The following is a 15,102-nucleotide window of genomic DNA, read 5'->3' as shown; positions in this document are numbered from 1 at the left end:
AAAAAGATGCGCTGAAGTGGTTTTTTCCTAAAAAAGTAAGCAAAATTAAAAAAAATATTTATTAAAATTTAATTTTCACTTCAGAAAAAGGCGTTATTCGATGGTATGTATTTAGGCTGAAAATCACGCTTTGCACTTATCGTATAGGTAAATATTAAATACTCTTAAATGTATAGATACGTGATACAATTAATATTTTAATGTAAGGCAAGATCGTGTTATTTGAATATAAATCATTGGTCGGTTCGATATAGGCTGACTGTTTAATCAAATAATTATTTAGAGAACCGGCAGTAATTTTATAAAAGCTATATTCTCAAGCCAAGGAGCCATTTTTTAAACAAGAAAATTGGAAAGTTATTTTTCATTTCACACATGATTTTATAAATAAAAAATCGTAAATATATTTTGCCCGTTATTTTTACTTAGTTTTAATATAGATATCAGAGACTTGCGTTTGGGAGAAATTTGATATCATTGTATATTCTAAGGTTTGTAGTTTAGTTTAAAAGTCGCAATATTATTATTTGAAATGTCGAATATTTGTTTATAGCATTGTATCGCTCTAAGCGGTCGGTATATTAAACCTAAGTTAATAGTTTTTAAATAAAGCCGTATTTTACCTTAATTTGGTATTTTGACAGCTGAAAGATACAGACTAGACATTGACTGTGCTAAGTTTTCTTCCGTGTTATTTTAACCATAGCAATATTATCTTCAAGTACATAGATTATATAAAGTGATTTTAATATAGATTATATGATTGACCGCATTTGATAGTTGAGAGCACATGTTGATGAATAGATAAGATTTATAGACTAAAAAGATTTAAGTATTAGGAATACCTTTGATGGAGCTCGTTTTATAGCAAAATAGCTATGATCTAGTAAATTATAACTGTTCTTATTTTAAATTGCCTTAGCGATTTTGTTCTCATGTTGTTAAACTGATTATGTAGTATTGCCGTTAAAAAAATTTGCAACAGTCACATATCTATTATATAGATCATAATTTACATATTCTGCATACCGAGACTGTATGGGTAAACTGCATTTGATGAAATTATCATCAATATTTTGACCACCATAATTGATTGAAGCTTAATATTTAATAACTAATTTGTTTTCCATTCGACCTGTCGCTGGAGCGATGTCGGAACTGATAAATATTCTAAAGAACGAGGTATTGATTACAACATAATGGTAACAGTTTTTATGTATTAATTATTTATCTATTTAACAGATTTGTGGACGTCGATTCGCTATTGTAGTTATTTTGGTATAAAATGCTGAACTTTAGTATAAGGTGAAAATGTTCCTATGTGCGTCAGGTGTGAGGTGGTGTTGTATAGTTCGTAGATGTAATATAGTCGACCATAATGTAGCCTTGTTAAGTGCGACCGAGATTTTTCTATTAACATACATTTATCTTCAAATATACAATTTTAAATATAACCTGCTGTTTTATTTCTATTCCTTGTAAATAAATAAAGAAAGAACCTGTGTTTATTCATTACAACAACGCTTTGTAACTCATTATTAAATTAGTGTAAGATTTGGAAAGTCTTTTAAGTTAAAAATTAGTCAAGTCGGTGATCCCAGATCTTCCTTAAAAAAGTTTTTAATTCCATAATATTTTTTGTTTTTTCAATTGTAATGTTGATTTATTTTAACTTCACTACATCTCTCAATTTATTTGATTTGCAGAAAAGGTATAATTTAGATTTTTGGCTGTTTTTCGTAATATTTAACTTGTGGCAAGTGATTATAAACTCTCCGCCATAAACTTAGTAGTTAGTTGGAATACGCGTCCCGATTCCACATGATTGACTACCTCTCTAAGGCATTTAAGTCTTTTATATAAACTATTATCTAAATGAATTGGTGGATTGTCATTCATGTAATGTGTACATAAATTATAGCCTGTTTTAATTGTATGTTGGAACCGCATTAGTTGTTAATTCATAGACTTCGCTTTTTTGTATATTTTAAGATTAGCAACTATGTATAATGTAACTCAAAAATATCTTTGTATATTTTAAGATTAGCAACTAACTAAAAATAAAGCGGCCTGAAATCCATTTACTATCTAATAATCCAAAAAGTACATATAAAAATAAAACGATGGCGCTACAACCTCTTTAGGTCATTTGACATTAGGTTTCATGATCATTTTTGAATCTAATAGGCAAGTAGGTGATCAGCCTCCAGTGCCTGATACACGTCACACTATTTGGGTCTAAGACATGTCGGTTTCGTCACGATGTTTTCCTTCACCGTTCGAGCAAATGTTAAATACGCACGTAGAAAGAAATTCCATTGGTGCACAGCCGGGGATCGAACCTACGACCTCAAGTATGAGAGTCGCACGCTGAAGCCACTAGGCCAACACTGCTCAAAAAAAGTACCTATAGAAATTTACTTTCACATGTTACGTTATAATTTAAAGAAAGTCGGCAGTTGTTCAGTCGTGAGTCGTGACTGGTTATTTGGTATTCGTTAAATATCTTACGTTGACGTAAACAATAAATATAATAGCTATTTAAATTAGCGCGGTAAAATAAAATTATAGATCATAATTGCATATGTCGTGTCTTAGTTGAACATTAATTGTCTTGGAATCAGCACGCAAGTTTATCTATGTAAGTAACTGATCCTTAATACAATTCATCTTGTAACGTAATTACGTAGCTCATAGTCCTTATTAAATGACTTTTAATATACAAAGAAATAAAAAATAGCACGGTAATTCTACACTAAAAGAGATCCAGTCAACTGATTTAATACGGATAGAATAAAGAGAACGTATTGTTTATCGATGCAAATTTCTATAAAACTTCAAGGATTTATTTTATGTCACTGATACACGATACGTAATAAATACATGGTTCAATAAATTTGATTACTTAAATTTTTCTAGCAATTTCCCATGAATTGAAAGACAAAAAAATTCTTAACAACACAGTCATTAGAATATAGAATTAAGTTATTATCTTCCCCACTCTAACGCTTAGTTTACCTGCTGCTGACAAATGCAAAAAAGGGACGATTGCGGGACTCCCGATAACATTCTTGCTTTCAGTTTGTACTTGGCACGCGTCGGGAACATTGCATATCTTTCGGGAGTTCATTTTCCGTATAAGTTTTAAAATGTTTCTTTGTAGGAACATGGACCGCTGGATCGGAAAGACGGCTGTTGTTACAGGTGCAAGTGCAGGCATTGGCGCTGAGATTTGCGTACAATTGGCTAATTCCGGCCTTAAGCTCGTCGGGTTAGCAAGACGATCGCAACTTGTGGATGTGAGAATTAGAGTTATAAATCGTGGTTACTGTGATTTATGCCTCCTGTAGTATAGCACATAGCTTAATAAATCATATAATGACAGATTAAAAATAACTATTAATCGTTAAAACTTTATAGTTTTTGGATCCTACAGAATGTAAACGTAGTTCTGCTTATAGAATCTTTAATTATTTCTTACTTAAAAGCCTTATTAACCTTCATGGTGTAGAACCAGATGGTTATTAGTTCAATTCCCGGAAAAGTGTTATTTAAGGGAGGTAGGCGTATTCAATAAAATAATCAACGAAACGTAGAAATGCGTTTGTCGATTAGGTACATCATTTTAAATACATTTGGCAACACAGAACAAATTCGATGTGTTTTTGATTGAATAACAGGAACTGAAAACACAAATAACAGGCCCTGGTAGTATTCATTCGATACAATGCGACATTACCAAGCGAGAAGACGTCGAAGCAGCATTTAAGACAGTGGAGGAGAACTATGGAGGCACACACATACTCGTCAATAATGCTGGAGTCATGTATCCAGGAAATATTAGTGGTATAATTTTTTTTTTCATATTTACTACCTTATTTTCTGGTAAAATTATTGGAGATGCAGCGTTTTACTTAGTAGTTCTATACTAATATTGTGAAGATGAAGAATTTGTTTGATTGAAGACACTAATGTCAAGAGAAATGTCTTTTTTCCTTGAATTTTTCTAAAAAAAAATTTCATTGATGATTAACTAAACACATAATGTAATTAACGAAAGTAACCTTATAATATAAACAATTCTTTTTGTAGGCCTATCATGAGCTAAGTCAGTACGTAACTCGACGTTAGTAGGTACTCAAACATTTTCTGAAAAATCTTACACGTTTTTCATACAAATAGCATTTTTTATCGAAATTGTAGGCACTGCGAGTATTATTAACATATTGATATATTTTTTTTGAGCATAAAATAAAATAGGAGTCAAATTCTATTCGTCGTAGTAAAAATACAATAGTCCTTTGAAATCAATTATCAACTCAAAAATACTGAAACAGCGGTTTCCATTTATATAATTATAAGATTATATCATTTTTAGTTGCCGAAAGGTAATTAATGTTTTCAGAGTTCGGAGACTCACCTGTAAGCTGTGATGAAATGTTATCAACAATCGACATCAACGTGAAAGGACTCATACTATGCACACGACACGCTCTTAATTCTATGAAAACTCATAACTTCAATGGGCACATCATTAATATATCCAGGTAACATCAATATTATCTTCATCTCCTCCAACTTCTGTTCTATTCAATCCCAAAACTCTCTCTTATCTTAAACATTATTCTTAAATTCAAGGCGTGTATATGTTGATCTCCTGTAATAGATGCTATTTAGAAATTTCATCACACAACTTATAGGTTGATCCATTAAGATGTGGAATACATTCTCGGACTCAATATAATTGGGTAGCTGCCTTTCTTTTGTTTTTTTTGTTTTCCCCTTAGGGAAAGGTTAGTAGGGATGTCTGGATGATATCTAAGAGAGAGAAATTGTCGAATACAAGTCACACCAACTCTAAATAGGGTGAAATTGCTAAAATTGAATATTAAACGACTCTCCTCACATTTTCACGTTCACAAAAATCACGTCTAATTTCTTAGCAACCAATGTTTTAAAAACCTTGTCTAACGCGATTTAATCTGAATAAATGATAAAGAAATGAATCCTAATATTTGAAGAAAATGCTGTCATTTTAATATTTGTATATAACAAACTTGGAATCTGTGATTAACTATGGGTTATTACTATGTCCAATTTATTTCGTACTTTGCAGAGAACAATTTATAATAACTTAATATACGGCTTGATGTTTCAGCGTTGCGGGCCATTACGTGCCCTTCTTACCTGTGTTTAACACGTACCCAGCGAGTAAGTACGCAGTTTCGGCCTTCACACAGTCTCTCCTCAACGAATTAGCGCATTTAAACAGCAATATTAAAGTTACGGTATGATTACCCTATTCAAAGTATTATTCCCTATTCATATTGTATTAAGGTTTATCAAATCAAAAATAATTTATTCATGTTGGTAACATAGTGTACATTATGTTACATCATATTATATTATGAACGTCAAAATAAGGAAATTTAATGTATTTATATTTATTTAATGATTTATTTATTTTATGTATATCACGAATATTACCCAACCGATAATCATGCTCGCTATAAACTAATGTGGAACGTCAGAAATTATTAACGTATTCAAACTAACTATAAGAATTGTCAAAAAAAAGTTAAATTAAATTTAACCATTGAGCCAAGGGCTTTTGTTCACTCAAGGTTTCGAAAGCGTTTTACCTAAATTTGGTATTATTTTAAGAAGCATATCATTGTTTTTCTTTAAATATCATTTAAATAGTAATTAAGCTAATGAAATGTTAATTAAGTTAATGAAAAAAAAACAAACTAATGAAGTATGGTCGAAGAAGTATGGCAGAGTTTCTCCGGTGTATTGCGATTACATAAATTTTATTGCTATATCATTTCAGAGCATAGCTCCGGGGCTAGTGAAAACCGATATGGTTGAAAGGGGAGGCAAAACTTTAGATGTACCAATGCTGAGTCCAAGAGATGTAGCTGATGCAGTGTCCTACGTTCTCTCCACTCCCCCTAACATAAATGTAAGCAATTACTTATTTATTTAATTATTAAGGAAACTAAACAGATACATCTCTATATTGATAAAAAATAATCAGTGGCGCTACAACCTCTTTAGATCCTAGATCCATTTCTGAATATGTTTCATGATCATTTTTAAATCTAATAGGCAAGTAGGTGATCAGCCTCCAGTGCCTGACATACGTCGTCGACTTTTTGGGTCTAACACATGTCGGTTTCCTCAAGATGTTTTGCCTCGCCTGCATTTTAAAATATATTCTCTTACGTTTAGCAATGCCTAATGGTGTAATTGTCGAATTCTGAACATTTATTTTTCAGATAAACGAGCTTTCTCTGTGTCATGTATCGGAGAAGAGGATGTAAAATCAAAAAAATGTTGCTATCCATAACTTTTATTATGAAAATGGTACTCATTGTGAACTAAAATGAAAAGCGGTAGACGACGCCAATCCCAGGAAACTAGTTGTAAATTGAACGAGGGCGCGTAAAATGTCCAGTTTAAGGGTCCAAAATATAGATGGCGCGCTAGATTCCTCACCTTCAGAGTGCTGAAAAAATATTATTTTTAATTGCAAATATATCTATGGCAATAAAATATGTGTTTGTTTTTAATAAAGCAGTCCTTAAAATACGTAAATAAATTCAAAACACTAACAAAAATAGATAATTCGTAAAATATTTTGAATACATCGGATTATTATTTAGCTGTGCCTGCGTTAATTTAGTTATATACATGTAAAAAAATTATTATTAAAGGTAATTAAATAACTATTTTGGAATCTTTTTTTATTTCACTGATCAACACATGTCACATAGGTAAGGACGCTGTGTTATAAAATCACTGGTGATATTTTTATCGTAACCCAATTTATTTAATTATATAAGAGTACAAAGTATTTTAACAATAACTTAATTTTAAACTAACAAAACGTAATATATACATGTAGTAACCGAATCGTAAAATATATAATATCATAAAATGAGCAGCTAAGAAAAGTAATATAATTTTGGAAGAAAGTCACCCGCTGAACTCAAAAGGCCAACAATGTTACACCGCGTTACTTATCTGTCATAAATTGCAGATAACCTATGCAAAAAGAACTTACCTGTGAATAGAGTCACTATTCAGGTCATACATTAAAAAAAATATGACTCGAATATACAAAAACAAATATCTTTATATGGTAAAATAATAACTGGCCTGATAATTTTATAACATGATAATTGATAATTTTTTCACAACTAAATTAATTATCTATTCCGCGATTAGACCACGACACAATCCGATCAAGCTAGCAACATATATGGTGCAGATACTCTACAACACCTAAGAAGTATATTATAGAGTTTAAAACAATGGTTTCTTTGTATTTATGGTTAATGAATTTCAAGATAACGTCTCCACGGGTGTGAGCTTCCACCGGAACTGCCTTTTGACATGTTTCCGAGAAGCACCATCAGTAAACTCGAAAAAAATCCCGCTGAGTCTTTCATTTGCGGCTCTCCATTCTCCTCTGAGCTTGCATCCGGATCAAGTGCCTGGAAAAAGTAACTTTTCGATAATTAATACGTAATTTATTTTCATTATGGAAAATATAAGATTTTAACCGACTTAAAAAAAGCATGTTATCAGGTTGACCCAGTGGCGTAGCCTTGGGTGGCACTCGGTGCGGAAGTTGGTTGGGAATTTTATATGATAAAGGTCATGGATCATTTATTATAAGATCGAGAGTATGGGACGGGGAATCCCCCGTGACTATATGTATTCGTGTTTCATCGTTTGCACATTACAAATTTCTCGGCTTAATACAAACTTAGAGAACAGTCTAAATTTTATCGAAATCGATACAGTAGTTTTTGAGTTGCAGTGTAGACGTAGGTCTAAGTCGATATAATTAAAGTAATAAACTCACAGCACTGGTCCCTTGAATCAATTTCGATAGAAAATTACCAAAAAAGGCTCCGTTGTTTGTCTGAAATAGTTTAAACGTTAATTATAACCTATAATAAAATTATAAGTCTTCAATAAAAAACATTATTCTTACCGAACCACCTCCGGTGATCGTGTCCAAAGACGTCAAGAAATAACTAGCTATAACAGAACCAGGATTTTCGTTTCCTTCCGACTGAAAATAACATTGCCATCAATAAAAATACTTATTAAAGCATAATTGTCTTGTAAAAAATAAAAACGTACCAATAATCCTACAAAAAGACCAATTCCGGAAGCTATCAACGCGTTTAAGTCAATTCCATCGCCCTAGAATATAAAATTATTTGAATTATCTGTGATTTGACTAAAAACGGGTTTTTAAATATAGGTACTTACACTCAAATTAGCAACAATTCCACTAACTGTTGCAAGAAGCGATCCTAAATCAGACTGGCCATCTTCCTAAAATCACGAATATTTAAAATAGTATAACAATTTCAGTATCATGAAAGAAAAAATTGTTTTTTGGTTAAAATACTCTTAATATAATGTTAAAAATACCTGCAATGTCTGTTACGAGTCGAATTCTTTTTACACGTACCGATGTTAAATATAAATTGTGTGTTAATTACTTACACCACCACTTAATCCAGCCAGAAGACCCAAAATACCACCTCCTTGTCCATCACCTTCAGGTTCATCATATTCATCCTCAACCGAATCCATTTCCGAATCCAACTCTTGATTTGAATTCCGATCGTCATCACTTTCCTCCGAATCCATAGAGTCTCTAGAATCACTCTCGTTCTCTTGTCTTTGGAAAGTAGGTTTTAAGTTGTCTATGTTATTAATATCGTTGATTTGTCTACGCACTATTATGTGCGGTGTAAGTCTGTCCACCATAAGGCTTAGGATATTCTGTAGAAGTGTCTGAAAAACATGTATATATAATTTTTGAACTTTTGAACAAGATATTTATGAAAGTATTTTAAATTCAAAATATGTATTGTTTTAATTAAATTCATATTAATACAGAAAAGAGTGCGTACTTACCTTTATGTTTTTTGTGCCAGGTGCAGTATTCAGTGCAATAAAACATTCATGCACTAATTCACACGTGATTTAAATACATAATAAACTAAAAATGTATTTCTGTGTACTTCAATACGCACACAAAAATAACTTACCTTAAAAAATCGGGAATTTATTAAAATTCAATTTTATTACCTCATAAAATGCGTGCAACAAACGGTGCGATTATAAAAATTCACTGGTGCCACGCGTCAAACCAAAATATGCAGTATACTTCAAAACAAATGAACGCAGTAGACTAGTATCAACTAGTTCTTATAAACAAATTAATATTAGGGACCAAACAAATAGATTTAATTAGAATTTAAAAATTAAACAATCTAGTTAACCTCAAAACAGGGAATCCCTAGTGTGTGTTCAGTTTTAAGGATAGCGTTAGAAGAATTTCTTATGAATAAGCATTTTATTATTACTATAAAAACAACTTCATTTGTTTTGTATTAAGATACGATTTCAAGCAACGCTCAATACCTTGGTAAGATGTAAAGCAGCGCTAAGTTTGACTCTCGTATGTCAAATATTTACGTCTTACTTAGCTAAGTTTAGATTTTATTCTTACCACTGATGCTTTCGCATTAGTATGGTGTTTTATATCTAAACTAACAATATACTCGAAAACTTACGCTTGCAATGCTTGAACTTGGAAGAATAGCACCCAGTAGGTTAAAGATGCTGAATATATTGCTTCCGCCTCCAGAAGACGCTGGTGCGGGGGTCAGGTCATCTTCATCATCATCGCTCGGGTCGATTGGGACAGATATGGGACCTGAGTCTTTTAAAGGAATGATGGCATCCTTGTCTGTTCCATCTTCATCATTCACAGTTGGACTTATCGTTGTATCTGCCTAATATTAAATTAGCTATAGTAAACAGGTTTCTTGGTAATGGACGTCGATGTTTTAATGACTCAGGGTCTGTTTCACAATGTCCGGATAAGTTCCAAATAACGTATTTATTATACTTTGGTGAATAAACAGTATTTTTGCGTTTCACGACTGTCATATAGCGCTATTTGTCATGAAATGTGAAATATCTTATTCGGAACTTTTATATTTCGAATAATTTATATGTTGCAAAGCTATTTGGTACTTTATCCATACATTGTGAAACAGGCCCTTAGTGTCATTTTATACGCGCAATGTAATAATGATAAATGTTATATATGTTTTTTATTGTGTACCATAGCTACTTTCATACGGTATTCTATTGTGGGGTGCTGCTGCAGAGATTTAATCCAGGTGTTGCAGAAGCGGGCTGTTCGGGATATTTGTTGTGTTTCTCCGAGGGTGTCGGTACGGAATAAGTTTAAGGAACTAAATATTATGTATAGTACCGTATAGTGTATACGGTCAATATATTCTTAAAGCCTTTTTGTATGTACAAAAAAAATATTTTAAAACAAATGGTGACTTTCACCAGTATAATACGCGAAATAAAAATAAATTGAGTGTGTGACCAACCAGGCTCCAGAAGATAAACCACTCCTTATATGGAAATGGTATTCGTTTTTACAACAAACTCCCAAGCGAAATTATCAGAAAGCCCTAGTTAAAAGTAAATTAAGCAATAAAGCTTTTTACAAATATGTAGAATACTTAAATGATCCTAATCCTTGGGATTGATTTGCTCCAGTTTAAACAATTTGTATTAAAAACTTAGCGATTAAAAAGAGTGGCGGAAAGTTTTCTGCCAGTTTTCTTGCCCGCTCTACGCCCTTGACTTGCGAACTGGTATTAATTGTAAATTTAAAATTAATTAAATATTTTTTGAAGTTCATAAGTGTACTTGTTTACCTATATGAATAAAGATATTTTGAGTTTGAGTTTAAATCTGTTGACAGTGTCCAGTTTATGTTTCCTCCACACTATTGTAATCTTGTTTTTATGTAAAAGGAAGCTAACGGCAGAAGGCTCATCTTAAATAACGCAATACCGCCGCCCATGGACATTAAACATTGCTAGAGGGCTCGCAAGTGCGTTGTCGTCCTTTAACGAATTGATACCCTCTTTTCTTAGTAGTTGGTACCAACTGTCGACACTAGCTGTCATTTTCATACAAATTTATTTTTCGATTTTCTACATACTCTACTGTTACGCTGTCTTGACTAGACCCCCTGGAAATACTTCAGTGGCAGTTGAAATCCTCTTTTTTTTAAATTATGTTTACAATAATTAAATAAATATAATTTATAGATAGATAGACTTACGTGCCTTCCTAACATGGAATAACTATATTATTGCCAATCATTAATTCATTGTGTACACAATGCAACGGGGCAGCTTTATCTTTAACATTTATAATGAAAGAAAATAAATAAATCAGTTACACCTTCTTAGGTCCGGGCCTCAGATTTCTGTATCCGTTACATGATCATTTGGCAAGTAGGTGATCAGCCTCCTGCCTGACACGCCGTCGACTTTTTATCAAAGGCAAGCCACCAGACCTTCTTTACGAATCACCGTTTGAAAAATTGTAAATGCTCATAATGAAAGAAAGTCCATTGGTGCATAGCCGGGAATCGAACCTGTGACCCTCATGGATGAGAGTCACACGCTGGAGCCACTTCTATTTAATAAACTGAATAAAGAAATTAGGATAACAAAAATAGCGCTAACAATTCGACTAAGGGTCCTTCAAGAAAAGAGCGTACAAATTCTTAAAAGGCCGGCAACGCACTCGCGAGCCCTCTAGCAACGAGAGTGTTCATGGGCGGCGGGCCCATCTCTCTCATCTCTTAACATCAGGTGAGCCTCCTGCTCGTTTACCCCTGTTCTATAAAAAAAAGGATCGTTCGCGAAGTGTATTAGAACTTTATTAGTGTTTTTAGTGTAAAGTGCCCAAAGTTAAGTAATACCTATATCAATTAACTAATTATGAAAAATCTAGAATTGATTCGCTTTACAGATAGTTTAATGACTCTGAGTAAGGTGAACTAAAAATAACCTCGGCTGATGAACTTGTTATTTACGAAATTACAAGGAAATTAGTCAGTGGTATTTATTTCGTATGGTTTTTTCTTAAGGATATACAATAATTTAGACCTTGTACCCTTCACATCGCAGGTACTGTCAGAATAATAAATTCATGTTATTCGATTTAATACCTATTATAAGTACTATTACAAGCCATTATCAAAGCGATCATAGTGATACCATGGCAAATTATATGGATGTTCTGGGATCTATTCCAGGCGAAAAAACTTATGTCGTGTTAATTAATATTATAATGAAAACTTAATTTAACTAAGTATTTATAATATTTTTAAACCACATAGTATATTAATAAACAAAATATATATTTATTGAATTTATTTATAGGTGTATGAAACAAGAATGTTTCTGCCAATGTCACCATTAGGGTACATCAATCAATTAGCATTCCAACACATAGCGAGAAAATGCTTATAGCTACCACAAGGAACAACCATTTTACATATGTTTAAATTTTCTTTTTATTCATTTAAATTTATTTGTATTTTTATGTACGTTAAGAAAATTGTAAATGCTGTATATTTGACTGTTATGATTACTAATAACAGAATTAGATCGTATTATAGCATTGTCTTTTATTAACATAACTTTTACACATTTAAAGTAAACACTTTTTTAACGGATTGACGCTATGTATTATTATAAACTTATAAAAAAAATTTTCACGCATTCGATATCAATAAATACAAATATAACTTTTTCTACTGCTGTGATACTTTTTGACATTCAACACCCTTTGTTTTCAGTCACTGTGACCACGCACGCCGAAAAGCACGCGGAAACGTCGAAAAAAAAAATCATGTAAAATAAATATAAGTTCATAATAATACAAAGCTTCAATCCGTTAAAAAAGTGTTTTCTTTAGATCGTATTATTCAAAGGCTGTATAAAAAACTTACCGAAGTACTTTCTTGCCTTCTCATTCTAATATGTGATGGGAGGCAGAATCCATGCGCTAATAATGTTAAAGCGAAAAACACACCAAAAGTCCGTCTATCCATTTTTGCACTGCACAAATATAAAATTTCCATTACTATTTATAACTTAAGCATTACTTAATTAGCCCTTACTAGGAATTTCATATACTTATACCTATTTGTTAACGAATTCTGTATAAATATTTAACGAGTCTCAAAGATTATGCAAAAACTTGTATTTATTAGATTGGTTGGTTTTAATTTATTGTGCTATGACTGTCTATATCTAGTAAGTTTAAATAATGTTTGTATGGCATTGATCGGTGTAACTTATAACTTTGTACATGTCTCTCTATACAGGTAGCTCACTTTGTAATTTCGTTTTCGAAAAACCAATAATTTTAATTGTATTTGAAACATTTACATCGGATTTCTAATTAAATCTTAAAATATTATAACTTATGTTTTTTTTATTTAAATAATTACGTAAATTAATCAATAAAGTATTTTATTAATTTGACGAATAATTAAATAATCCTAATCCTTGGGATTGATTCGTTCCAGTTCAAACAATTTGTATGCATACAAACTTAGCGATTAAAAAAATGGCGGAAAGTTTTTTGCAAGTTCTTCTTGCCCGCTCTACGCCATTGACTTGCGGACGACTTGGTAATAAATGTAAATTTACAATTAATTTAACTTCTTTTCTGATAACTGAACTTGTTTAGATCAAGAAAGTTATTATGAGTTTGAGTTTGAAAGACAAAAACAACTTGTGTTATAAAGGTTCAGAGTCGGAACAGTTAAACAATATTTAAACCCACTTAAACTTATAGTTTAATTCATAGTCAACCTTCGACAAATACTACTGTAATGTATATAGCAATGGTGGTATCGCGGGCATGAAATCGGTATAATAAACATTATATAGTTATTTACTCGTATTGATAATTAAGTCAGTATAATTGACCATAATTATTGTATTGATGAGATTGATATTTATATAGTATTTTTAACAGTATTATAAAAAAACTTTACAATTGATTAAATCTGTGAATCAATAAAACACTCTGTATATACCAATTAGGCCTGTATCCCAGCTATCATCATTGTGGAAGTCGTATTGCGTCACTCGAGTTGCCAAACAAACTGCAATGTCTCCTATATCCGTTTGCAAATTATAGACTACATACAATGCTTCCTTAAGAAGTTAAGTACAGCTTACTTTGGTCGGTAAAAATTCGTTATCATCATTGAATTATTATACCTATTATTGTCATTATCTATTATAAATAAATAAAAATTATTACTAGCTTCCGTTCGCGTTGCGAAAATACAACAAGTGTTCCTATAGCCTCTTAATTCTTCAAGGAAATCGTTATTCAAGTCAAGTTACATCTAATTATATAATTATGTTATAAATAAAATATTATTAATAATTATGATATGATATTAATATATATTTTGTTATAACTTAATAATACACCAGTCTTATTGGTATTAACCGTGTAAACCGTTTATCACATTCATAGAGATGCGGCCGGTGATTATAGATTATATCCGCGACCGCCATCAGCTAATTAAGTTAATAAAGTAATTCGCGTTAGCCTACTGAATAATAATAATAAACTCTATCGAAAGGTATTTTTTTCTTAATACATATTAATTTAGCAACGATTTCATCAGCTGGCATTCACAATATTTTATAAGAAAATTAAGGCACGACTATTATTATTTATTTTTATTATTTATTTAACTTTGTAGCTAAGTTTTCAAACAACAAAACAACACTTGGCTATCACGTTAAAGATATTTAGGACTTTTTATACTATTAAAACAATAATAGTTGAAAATATATCGGCCAATCATCTATGTCAAAATCGTTTAACAGTGATAAACTACCTACTGCATCGCTTGGTCTTTTGTACGGTTATATAATAAACACAAATAAAAATGGTACTTACTTCAATAATACAGTTCCAGTATTATATGTATCACTTTATGAAGTAAACTGATTTAATTTTGTAGTAAAATTGAATCGAAGCGGCTGGCCTTACTCGTAGAAGGCTTCAAGGTTGCCCAAGATTAAGTTCAAAATATGACATTGCACATGTAATAGTACAATTAGTATTTACGTATAACCTGTTATTGAAAAGTGCTTAAGTAATCGGCTAGAACATGTATCTAAATTATTTTCCAGTTATGGC

The 15,102-nt window shown here is 31.6% G+C and overlaps 3 protein-coding genes across 3 annotated transcripts; 1 reads left to right on the top strand and 2 right to left on the bottom strand.

The window, feature by feature from the left end:
- The first annotated feature begins 2,481 nt into the window (after positions 1–2,481).
- Positions 2,482–6,422, top strand: LOC110991447 (farnesol dehydrogenase-like). Its single transcript, XM_022256806.2, has 7 exons — positions 2,482–2,641; positions 3,164–3,299; positions 3,681–3,846; positions 4,406–4,547; positions 5,159–5,288; positions 5,834–5,965; positions 6,282–6,422. Coding segments are annotated over exons 1-7 (753 nt in total). The 5' UTR covers positions 2,482–2,639; the 3' UTR covers positions 6,327–6,422.
- Positions 6,340–15,012, bottom strand: LOC110991483. Its single transcript, XM_022256855.2, has 4 exons — positions 14,860–15,012; positions 12,878–12,986; positions 9,612–9,833; positions 6,340–6,511 (listed from the first exon to the last, which is right to left on the bottom strand). The coding sequence occupies exons 2-4, from the start codon at positions 12,977–12,979 to the stop codon at positions 6,374–6,376; spliced, it is 462 nt and encodes a 153-aa protein (XP_022112547.2). The 5' UTR covers positions 12,980–12,986; positions 14,860–15,012; the 3' UTR covers positions 6,340–6,373.
- LOC110991449 lies at positions 6,920–8,857 on the bottom strand. Its single transcript, XM_022256807.2, has 6 exons — positions 8,533–8,857; positions 8,293–8,358; positions 8,161–8,223; positions 8,009–8,089; positions 7,877–7,936; positions 6,920–7,502 (listed from the first exon to the last, which is right to left on the bottom strand). Exons 1-6 carry the CDS (start codon positions 8,797–8,799, stop codon positions 7,341–7,343), a joined length of 699 nt encoding a protein of 232 aa, XP_022112499.2. The 5' UTR covers positions 8,800–8,857; the 3' UTR covers positions 6,920–7,340.
- Positions 15,013–15,102: the final 90 nt, after the last annotated feature.

Source organism: Pieris rapae, chromosome 14 (genome assembly GCF_905147795.1).
Source record: "Pieris rapae chromosome 14, ilPieRapa1.1, whole genome shotgun sequence".
NCBI classification, from domain to species: domain Eukaryota; kingdom Metazoa; phylum Arthropoda; class Insecta; order Lepidoptera; family Pieridae; genus Pieris; species Pieris rapae.
The sequence above is the reverse complement of the archived record's forward strand: the minus strand, read 5'-3'. Positions and strand labels throughout refer to the sequence as shown.